At 41.9% G+C, this 12,029-nt stretch overlaps 1 protein-coding gene across 1 annotated transcript in view; it reads right to left on the minus strand.

The window, feature by feature from the left end:
- Positions 1-4,325: 4,325 nt before the first annotated feature.
- MSH2 (mutS homolog 2) overlaps positions 4,326-12,029 on the minus strand; it is a 59,609-nt gene continuing 51,905 nt past the window's right edge. The window contains exons 16-17 of the mRNA XM_010004999.1: positions 8,550-8,722; positions 4,326-4,670 (exon numbers count right to left, since the gene is read on the minus strand). Of these exons, the coding sequence (XP_010003301.1) occupies positions 4,500-4,670; positions 8,550-8,722 (344 nt within the window). The 3' untranslated portion in view covers positions 4,326-4,499. The remainder of the gene's footprint in view (positions 4,671-8,549; positions 8,723-12,029) is intronic.

The following is a 12,029-nucleotide window of genomic DNA, read 5'->3' on the forward strand; positions in this document are numbered from 1 at the left end:
CCTTTAGCTACAGCCACTGCAGCTGGTCATGGGGACAGGGGACACTGTGTCAGGAGGGAAAGTCCTGGTTGGCAGTGAGACTGATTAGAAACGGTTTCCCTCCCCTTTTGCAGCAGAGGTTGCTCCTTCTTGACTGGCAAAGCAGCACATGCAGGGATATATCTACTCCTGTCCCATCCCATGCAAATGATAAAAAGCACTGATGACAGCTGAAAGAGACAGACATACATTACATGCAGCAACAAAAGGTGCTCCTCTGTGTATAGGAACTGTGCAGACACGTGGCAGGAATAGGGAAAGGTGGTGGCAAGCCTGGGAGAGGAACAAGAACATCTGACAAACTGCCAAGAAAGGCTTTTTCAGCAAACAGGCAAGCACCAAGAGGCAAGCTCTACCTGCAAGGGTTGCATCTCACAGAGGTGACAGCATGTCTCCCACTGCCTTTTAACACTTGAGGCTCCTATAGCTGCTTACTTTCCTTGTTGCCAGGTCAGCTAGACACAAAGCATTAGATGCATGACCTCAAGCTACTTTTGATGCAAAGCAGCAACTGCTCTCCCTTGATTTCTCACATCTGTCCCACTGCAGAGCATGGTTTTGTAGCCATACTAATTTCCCAGCCTATGTACTCATATATTTGAAACTCATTATGTGCTATGAAGACCAGTTTACACTGTCATCCTCATCTGGCACCAAACCAGATCAAACTGCTCACACAATCCTAGACTTCAGCTAAACTGCAAAGACAGAATCCCCTCCAGCAGAGCAACAAGGTCCTACACAGGCTTCTCTAAATCTGGAAAAATTAGACCACCAGCACCCCCAGTTGCTTACAGCGATGTTATCAACCCAGAACAGGTACATCCAAAAGTCAGTGCAGTCATTATGTTCAACAAAGCTCAGGACAGTTTTAGGCCTGCTTCTCTTGAGCAGGTATCCAAAGGTCTCTCAGAGGCCTGAAATTCTTCTCAAGCCAACTTCAGTTGCATCTTCTCGTGGGCAAGGATTCACCTTAGTCATATTCTTGCTGTTTCTCATTCCAAATCTACCTCAGCTCCAATGGAAGAAAGAGAAACAGAGCCACTTACTGACTGCATTATTATTTGAGATTAATTTACACAGCTACAAGTAGGAACAGTCTGGGCTGAGACCCAGAACTGTCAGGCTGCTCTCCCTAGATTTGTGAGTGTGATCCCTAAGCCCTCTTAACAGTAACTGGGACCTGCTTCTGCCCACAACCCAAGAAGTAAATTCAGCATCTTCTCATCCAGCTGGCTACCAGGCACTCCTGATCACTAAGAGGTGGGCAATAAAGTGATCAAAAGGAAAATAATTCCTTCAGTGTTTGATCATGTCCACTCTTTCACCCCACCTAATGCAGTTCACTTCACAAAGAGCCTTCTAAATGAACAGTAACAGCACAGACTAAAAAGACCACACCTGCAGTAAGCATTTAGTGCCAAGGTTTCTCAAGCAAATGACCAAAGAGAAACCTACATCTTTATTCAAGGATGACAGTAAGTGCCTCAACAACTACATCATTTTGTTCTGAAGCTTTGATAATCTGCATCCTTGGTACAGCTCTGTACTAACCAGACAAGTTCTGGAATGCTTCCTGTTCCATAGGTGTTTCTGAACAAAAAGCTAAATTGGGACTATCAAAAACAGCCATCCTCCTGCTCACATGAAATCACACTACCTGTAACTCAGTTTGCAAGCAGCACTGACATATGGAAACTAAACCTTGCCTGATCCTCTCTTGCCAATATCCAGCAGCAGCAGCAGCACACTCAGGGAAAAGAGGGGGAAGTGTAGTGTAGAAGACAAAACAGTTGAAAAGACAAGTCTTAAAAACCCATTAACTTGCTCTTTTCTTCCTTTGGAGTGTTAAAGGGTGTGAAAAAAAAATTAATCCTTGTCATTGCAGATATGTAACTCCCCTTCTGAGACACAGAGGAGAAGGTGCTGCTGGAACTGGCGCAGTCAGGGTACCCCATCACTCCCAAATAATGCACAGAAGTACTGCTTTCCCCCTCAGAGATGGGCAAATCCAGTTACACAAGAGCAGCTCTATCAGCTTCCAACTGCGATACAAAAATAAAAGCAGCCTTTCCTCAGCATATTGCAGATGTGCTCTACTGATGCACCATACCCAAAGTGCAAAAGAATAAAAAAACAGCAAGTGAAGCTAAGAACAAGCTTCAAAGCAAGTAAATGGTCCCTCTTGCAGGTGGCAGGCAGCTCAGTGAGGAATTCCTTGGCTAAGAGTGCTGTAGACACTGAAAGTTCACACAAGGTCAAAAGGAAAACAGAAGTTTCTAGAAGAGAAACCCACTGATGGTTTTATGACTGCTCCAATGATTAAGGACAAGAGATTCAGCAAGGGGCATCCTCAACCAGACCAGATATCGCAGCATACGTAGGAAGAGGCTGTAATTACCAACCAGTCCAGTCCCCTAGAAGAACCACCTGTTTCTAACAACAGTTAAGGCAGTTTGATCCAATACAAATTGTGTGCCATTGCAGTATTAGGTACTCTAAAATGATTCTCATTGTCTATTTTAAGTATAACTGAATTTTTTCATAGCCTGTACTTGAACCAACTGAATTTGCAAAAACAGATGTATTTTTCATTGCTTTATGCAACAGATTTTTCCATTCACACAGAAACAAATGCTACCCAATAGCAAGCTGAACACCACGTCTTTTCTATGACTACTGCTGGAACGTTTAAAACACAGACCAATGCAACACATTAACTCGTGGTGCAGAGCTATAGCACAGCTTTAACACAGCACTGCTGTCCTCAGCACACACCCACTGAGGCAACCTCTGCAAACAGCAAATGTTTGCATGGCACCTCCAGCATGATTTTATTCATACAATCTCATGCAATAAACACCTTTTCTCATTATTCACAGAATTGGTGGGGTTGGGAAGGACCTTTAAAGATCATCTAGTGCAGCCCACCCTGCAGCATGCTTATACCTTTTTGACTAGATCAGGTTACTCAGAGCCTCCTCAAGTACAACCTTGAATGTCTCCAAGGACTGGGCCTCCACCACATCACTGGGTAACCTGTTCCACCGCATCAACCCCTTCATAGTAAACAACTTCTTCCTAATGTCCAATGTAAATCTACCCTGCTCTAGTTTAAGACTGTTGCCCCTCATCCTATACACCCTTGTAAACAGTCCCTCCCCAGCTTTCCTGTAGGCTCCTTTCAGATACTGGAAGGCCACTGAGGTGTCCCCAGAGCCTTCTCTTCTCCAGGCTGAACAACACCAACTCCCTCAGCCTGTCTTCACAGGAGAGGTGCTCCAGCCCTCTGATCATCTTCATGGCCCTTCTTTGGTCTCATTCCAACAGGTCCATATCCCTCTTGTGTTGAGGGCTCCAGAACTGCATACAGTACTCCAGGTCTCACAAGAGCCAAGTACAGGGGCAGAATCACCTCCCTCTCCCTGCTGGCCACACTTCTTTTGATGCGGCCCAGGATGCAATTTGGTGTCTGGCATAAAAGTGCACGTTGCTTGCTCATGTCTTGACTTTAGTCCACTAGTACCCCCAAGTCATTTTCCACGGAGCTGCTCTCTATCACATCATACCCCAGCCTGTATTGATAAGGATTGCCCCTATCCAGGTGCAGGTTTTTAAATACAGGTAAAGTGTTCTAAAGCTGCAAGTTAAAATGCTAATTTTCAAGGAGACCTGTACCTCCATGCTTTCAAAATGTCTCAGTGCAAGAAGTACATTAGAATGAAAATCAACGCCCTCTTTCTTTGTAAATGGACCTCACAAATCATGATCAACTTAGAAGTTCCAGTTAATCTGTAACTTCGCCCCACCAGCCCCTGCTTACATTACAAAAGCACCAAAAACTGCAAGAGTTACAACCACTCAGGCATGAAGAGTAGGCCTGTAGTGTATTTGACTTAAGCATTACCACTCACACAGCAAACAAAAAAAACCAAACCCTGCCCTCGAGCTTCACACAGCTACACATGCAAAACTTTCATGACACATCACTTAGTTTTTTTCCTAATGGAGCACTCATCTAGCATTACTAAAACGTCACTGAATTAATTAAATTGCATCACATAAAGAAGAACCATAGTGTAGATCAAAGATTTTTCTGTATGCGCTGTGGCTTTTCAAGGCTGTGGTAGCTATATGCCATCTGAGTTGTTACACTTTCTAGCACGCTTTTCTGGTAAAATATTATGCATTTAGTTTGTACAGTCAATCATTCATTCACTACTGAAAAAGCATTTTATTGAAAACCTCTAAAAAAACACAACGATCACAACTAAAGCAGGAATCCAGCACAGAACGTGCTCAGATTTTTTTACCAAAATAAAAATATCTAAAATTTTAACAGAAAAAAGCATACATAAATCAGTACAATTATCATAAAGTATCAAAGCTGCAAGACAAGAAACAGATAACTCTTGCAATGTAAAACACACTTGAGGAGCTGTATCCTGTTCTCAATCCTTTCACGATGTAACTTTCGTTCGAGAAACTATTTCATTCACAAAACTGTTGTTCTTTGCCAACACATCATTTCTCAGCTGTTTCAGCTTGATTTTGATGTCTTCTTCTGACATATCTGTGAGGGGCAATGATTTCACTTGACAAAGAAAATCCTGAATTATCTTTTCACCTTCCTGAAATAGAGGGAGAGAAGGAAAAAAAAAAGAAAGGGTGTTTAGATTGCAAGCAGGATCTTGTCGAATTCTTTCAAAGCTACAAAGTATTTTTCAGCACCAGAAACTTCTTGCAGGCAAAAACCACCACATGTTCTCAATCCAGTTACACTGGTATCAGTTCTTTCCTCTTTGAATCCATGAGCAAAAAGTACCAGCTGATCAGGAGAAATACAGTATTTAACATTGAGAGCTCCTTGCGTATTCTGTATTTAATTCTAGTATGCAACCAGATGAGGTGAGGATTGCTAGCAACAGGAAATCCATGGGCCCTGATCAGATGCACCTGTGGGTGCTGAGACAACCAGCAGATGTTATTGCTGGGCCACTGCATCATCTTTGAAAGGTCATGGAGAACAGGAGAGGTACCAAAGGACTGGAGGAAAGCAAATATCACTCTAGTCTTCAAAAAGGGCAAGAAGGAGGACCCAAGGAACTACAGGCCAGTTAAGTCTCACCTCGGTCCTTGGGAAGGTGATGGAGTGACTCATTCTGGATGTCATCTCTAAACACATTGAAGAACAGGAAGTTATTGGGAGTGGTCAGCATGGATTTACCAAGGGTCAATCATGCTTGATCAATCTGCTAGCCTTCTATGATGTTATAACTGGTTGGCTGGATGAGGGGAGAGCAGCAGATGTCATCTACCTTGACTTCAGCAAGGCTTTTGATACTGTCTCCCATAACATCCTTATTAAGAAGTTCAGGAAGCGTGGGTTGGATGAGTGGACAGTGAGGTGAATTGAGAGCTGGTTGAGTGACAGAGGTTGGAGGGTTGTGACCAATGGAGCAGGGTCAAATTGGAGGCCTGTTCCCAGGTGTTCCCTGCCATGGCGCTCCCCAAGGGTCAGTACTGGGTGTGGTCTTGTCAGCATATTAATCAGTGACTTAGAAGAGGGGACAGAGTATGACCTCAGCAAGTTTGCTGATGACATAAAACTGGGAGGGGTGGCTGACACTCCAGAGGCCTGTGCTGCCATCCAGTGTGACCTGGATAGGATGTAGAGCTGGGCAGAGAAGAACTTAGTGAGATTTAACAAGAGTAAAGGTAAGGTCCTGCACCTGGGGCAGAACAACCTAATGCATCAGTAGAGGTTAGAGGCTGACCTGCTGGAAAGCAGCCATGAGGAGAAGGATCTTACGAGTCCTGGTAGACACTAAGTGAACATGACTCAGCATTGTGCCAGAAGAATGCCAATAATATCTTGGGATGCATTAGGAAAAATGTGGCCAGTAGGTCAAGGGAGGTTATCCTCCCCTTTTATTCTGCCCTAGCAAGGCCACATCTGGAATACTGTGTTCAATTCTGGGCTCCCCAGTTCAAGAGTATCCTGGTTTGAGCCAGGATTATGCCAATTTTCGTTTTACTGAATTTTTTTTTTTTCCCTTCAGTAATTTTTCTTTTAACTAGTCACAGAGCCTTCCAACTAAGGCTGGTAACAGTGGAATGCTTTTCTAACTGCTGGGTCTTCAAGGTCGCACCTTCACTCTGCCGGCTCAGACACTATGGGGAGATCTATGACCCTCCCGTAGGAGGCTGAGTTAGACAGACAGGAAAATTGGCCAGAGATTTTCCATTCCATGTATCTACGTAAGCTCAAAGGAAAGTCAGAGATCACAGAAGACAACTTCCTTCCTGCTTCTTCTTCCCTTCTCTTCCGTCCATGGCCAGCGTCGGGGGAGAACTCCGTCCATCCGCCACCAGTGACGCCCAGGCTCAGGCTCTCCTGACCCTCCTCACTCTGTGCTTTCTCCAGCAGCTCCAGGATTCCTTGGGACTGTTCCCAGCTCAGGAGATGCTGTAGGAGTTGCTGGGGGTGGGGGGAGGCAAGAGGCTTTTGCACATACCTGAACACATTTGTATATAATTGTAAATGGGGGAGAACTCCGTCCATCCGCCACCAGTGACGCCCAGGCTCAGGCTCTCCTGACCCTCCTCACTCTGTGCTTTCTCCAGCAGCTCCAGGATTCCTTGGGACTGTTCCCAGCTCAGGAGATGCTGTAGGAGTTGCTGGGGGTGGGGGGAGGCAAGAGGCTTTTGCACATACCTGAACACATTTGTATATAATTGTAAATATTTTCTTATACCATTAGTGTTTAATTAAAGCTGTGTAGTTTAGTTTTCAATCCAGCAAAGTCTTTCTCTCTTTATCTCTCCTTCCCTACCTGGGTGGGATGGGGAGGGGATCGAGAGCATTGTTGTCAAATGGTGACCAAGAGAGACAGGGAACTGCTGAAGAGAGTCCAGCAAAGGACAACAAAGATTACTGAGGGACTGGAGCATCTCTCTTATGAGGAAAGGTTGAGAGAGCTGGGACTCTTTACCCTGGAGAAGATAAGGCTGAGAGGAGACCTTATTACTGTTTATAAATATGTAAGGAGTGAGAGTAAGGAGGATGGAGTCAGGGTCATTTCAGTAGCAGCCAGCAAAAGGACAAAGGGCAACGGGCATAAATGAAACACAGGAAGTTCCATCTGAACACGAGGGAAAACTTCTTAACAGGAATAGGCCGCCTAGGGAGGTTGTGGAGTCTCCTCTGGAGATGAATATTCAAGACCTGACTGGATGCAGTTCTGAGTAATGTGCTCTAGGGGATCCTGCTTTAGCAGGGAGCTGGATGAAATGATCCCCAGAGGCCCCTTTCAACTCCAATGACTCTGTGATTCTGTAATAGCAGCAGAGTGGCCATATTACCCAAAGTAGTTACTTTTTGAAGGAACTGCAAATCAAAACCAATGTTTTAATATGCAAAGGAAAAAACCAAACTGTAACCAAGCAACCGGAGAGTGGCCAGTCACCAAGGAGAACAGATGATAATTAAGCTTCATGCATATGCTTTTATGCAAACAGGCAAAGTGGAACTTCTAAACAATTTCAATTGAATAGCAAGAACAAATATTTCAGTGAATCGTATTCAGGATCTCTGTATTAGAAACAATTTTCCCAGAATACAGAATTTTGTCTAGTCCTCTGCATGCTGCATTTTAGAACTCTACCACAAAGTTTTCTTAATTTTACCATTTAGGACTCATGCAGTGTGCTTTCAGCACAGGAGTTTCCAAGGGACTTGGAAATGTAATAGCATATTAATCCCTCTAAATGTGATGTTAACGAAGGCAAATTGCCTGGGCGAGACATCTAAAGCTATGCCATTCTATTACCTACAGAGTTTATGAAATATTCTGTTTTACTGAAATATCCAAGAATAAAACATGATTCTGGATTTGTCAGATGTGTTTCCATGTCAATTTAATTTACACCAACTGAACACCACCAGATCCAACTGATCTGAAAATTACTTCACCATGATACCTAGAAAGCTGGCAAAGGAAAGGTGATAGTGGAGCAACTGAGACACCTGGAGGAGAAATCTCCTGTCACTAAAAGGTCATTCATTCACAACCTGAGACCAACTTACTGAGCCAAGAACAAATGCAGCAGACCTCCAAAATTGAAAACTAAGTAAGAAGTAACAGCCTCTGTCTAGTGCAAATGCTTTTTAAATGTAGAATGTACTTTGGATATAAACTAACACTTCAAGGCTTCCATATACTGGACTATTATCAGGGTTGCCACTGACGTATAAGAATAGGTATGTGTATGTAATTTTATGTATAAATTACTTAGAAGGCTACAAAGTTTCAGGCCAACTGCTGGGACATGGAACTAAGATCTATAAGCAGATTTATAGGCATGCAGCAAAGAGGATGGAAAAATGAGATTATAGTCAATTGTCCTCAAGCTTTGGGGAAAAATGAATCCTAAAACCTATTTTTCTTGGGTGATCTCAGTTACACAAACTCAAAAAAAAAAAAAAAAAGGCATTTCTGACAGCAAACCTCTCTTTCTCTGTAGAATTTCTTGGCTGGTGGTTCTCCTTCAGATTCCATGGACTTGCCAATGTTTTGAAACTCCTCCAGCTCCAACGCTTTCTCTCTTGCGCTTTCTATAACATGTTTTGGGAAAGCTGCCAACTCTGCTACATGTATTCCAAAACTCTGGTCACAGACACCTAGATGCAGAGAAAAACAACCAGTAAAGAATTCTCAACAGATAACATGACTACAAAGAGATTATATGAGCAAACAGTTCACTCTTCTGAAGAATTAAGGGTGTGGTGTTTGGTTCTCCCACCATTTTCTGATTTACCTTTTGGACTATACATGATAACTCAGGCAAAAGAATATGCTCTTCCTTAGTTAAGCTCTCTTACTGCAGTAATTGCAGAGCTTTGAAAGTGCTTCAGGAAGAAAGGGAAAACTATCCCGGCAGAAAGAATTTCCCTCTAGTAGTTGTATGAAATTAAACATTTTTTATTAAAGTACTTCAGCACAGTTTGTAGAATATAATAATTTGCACAACTTATTTATATTTTTTGTATACATCTCACATTTTTTCTATATGTGTGGATGTATATATACAAAAAAATACATTTAAAATGTTACATTCTCAGTCACCTGCCTCCTCCTTTGAATCACTACCACATAACTCTCTAGTTTCCACAAGTCTTTAATTATATCAAAAACTTTAACTTTATACTTACTTCACTTAACATACTCTTTATAACATTTGGGTAAAGAAAGAAATGTTCTCACAATTACTCAAAATATGTCAATTACACATAGCTACATGAAATAATTTTCACTTCAGTACCAAAAACCCTCTGATACAATCTGCCAAGTCCATTCACTTATATTACCATAATTCTGCTTGGCTACCCACAAACATTACTAATCATTTTAATTCTGGTCTCCAGCAAAGATTTACAAATAAATTAATTCTACATGTAAAATGATACTTTACTAATCATCTACTAACTACAGGGTAACTGAAGAAATAGTAAAGGAAAACAGCATGTAGAATGTTTTATTTTATTAACCTTGTGATCTCTTGTGGAAATTTTCTTAAATGAAACTAAGATTTTTAAGCAGAAATTAGTTTCCTTGACTTTATATTAAAAGCATGTAACTCCCCAGACACTAAGCTAACTCAGGTCTCTGTTGAGAGAATCTTCAGCAGAGGATTATACATTTACTAATGCCTAGTTATTTTCAAGTGGCATGAAACCTGTTGTTTGTTTCAAAACACAGCTGTATCTGAGCTGCCTCTATTTACATCCTTGCCTGAACAACACAACTCTTCCAAAAGGGAAGGAGCACAACCGTAAACACAAAATCCTTACATAAAAGACATCCAATTTGAGACTATTATAGGATGGAAATTTAATAATATTGTATCTTATCTGACAGAGGTTTAAGTAGATAGATACAAGCTATTGTATCTGGAGCCTACAATATAAGAAGGGCAAGAAGCTCCTGGAGCAAATCCAGAGAAAGGCCACAAAGATGGTCGGAGCACCTCTGCTATGAGGACAGGCTGAGAGAGTTGGGATTGTTCAATCTGGAGAAGAGAAGGCTCCAGGAAACCTCATAGTGGCCTTCCAGTACATGAAGGGGCTACAGGAAAGCTGGGGAGGGGCTTTTTACTACGGCCTGTAGCAAGAGGACAAGGGGGAATGGATTAAAACCGAAGGAGGGGAGATTTAGATTAGACATCAGGAGGGAATTCTTGACTATGAGGGAGGTGAGACACTGGCACAAGCTGCCCAGGGAGGTTGTGGATGTCCCCTCCCTGGAAGTGTTCAAGGACAGGTTGGATGGGGCTTTGTTCAGCCTGGTCTGTTGGAAGGTGTCCCTGCCCATGCAGGGGAGTTGGAACTAGATGATCTTTAAGGTCCCTTCCAACACAAACCATTCCATGATTCTCTGAGTGTACTTCTAAGCTCAACAGCACTTCCAAGAAAATGGATCAAAAAGAAAAGACACTGGATGAACACAGAAAAGTTTTGTGTGGCTAAAAATGGCAATACAGATGAAGACAAATATTAAACCATGCTTCTGGAGTTTTTACCAGGACCTGAACAGGTGAGTTAATACAGATTAAAATAACGAAGAAGATGGGAGGGACTGAAGAGAGAGAATTCACCCAACTATCTGAGTAATACTAGGGGTTTTATCCTAAGAGTTACTATTCCAAAGGATTTAGATACTAGAAGTTAAAAGCTTTAGATTTCATGTATATTACTTACCACCCCCTGCAACTGAAATACTGAAAATAAGGCACCTAAAGATGGCTTGTTTGAAAATACATCTGTAGCTGTCACTGCATTAAATACTCATAGTTTCAATGTACACTTGCAGCAATTTATGACTACTGCTCTTCAGTTCCCATGCAAAATAAGTCATATTGTAAGCACTGATTTGAGCAAGACACTCAAGAGGGCTCTGAACAGTCTCCTGGCTTTACAGAAATTACTTAGAAGCTAATCATAAGACTATAGAGGAATACAAAATTAGAAGCAGTTATACGAGTAATCAAAGGACAAGAATTGAAGTAATGTCATGGACATAAAACGAGAAGAAATGAGTAAGAAATAGTCAATTAGTAACACATAAAACTAGCACTGGTACCAATTGGGTGAGGCTCAAATCAGGACATAATAAAAATGCATTTAGCAATTCACTAAAGACACTTAATAGCATGGTGACAGCCTGTGAATATTATAAAAATATCTTTTAAAGCATAATAACATAATTTAATAATTGGACAGTATATTAGATATATTTCTGAACACTGCATATCAGAAAGAATGAACTGAAGAACTGTAAATTAGCTGAAGAAATCAGGAAGTATCAGAGAGAGTTCTGGCATAACATGTTCTGAATATGCACTAATCACAAAAGGCAGAGCTACTGGGGGGAACCAGGCAAGTGAAAGCAAGTATTTGGTATTGTGTCAAAATGACAAAGTTTTTTAAATGAGGAATGAAGTTCAGCAATTGTACCTGTATGATTAAATCCTAAACTAAAAAGATATAAACATCAGTCACCAGGACTTGAGATGTAAGACATGGACTAACTCCTCAGCCCTAGTAGGGATGGATGATACTTAGTAATTCTCTTAGTAAAGAAAATAGCCTAACTCCTCAAATAGTTATTCTGTAAGACAAAACCACTGCACCCTGTAAATTGTTGATCTTATTCAGTTGGAGGTTATGACTAGTGGAGTCTCTCAGGAGTCATTAATGGGACTGGTACTGTTCAGTATTTTCATCAGTGACCTGGATGAGGGAACAGAGTGTACCCCCAGCAAGTTTCCTGATGACACTAACCTGGGAGGAGTGGCTGACGCATCAGAAGGCTGTCCTAGACAGGCTGGAGAGTCGGGCAGAGAGAAACTTGATGAAATTCAACAAGGGCAAGTGTAGAGTCTTGCATCTGGGGAAGAACAACCCCATGTACCAGTACAGGTTGCGGCTG

The sequence above is a fragment of the Chaetura pelagica genome, unplaced genomic scaffold, assembly GCF_000747805.2.
Source record: "Chaetura pelagica isolate M959 unplaced genomic scaffold, ChaPel_1.0 scaffold8, whole genome shotgun sequence".
Taxonomy (NCBI): Eukaryota; Metazoa; Chordata; class Aves; order Apodiformes; family Apodidae; genus Chaetura; species Chaetura pelagica.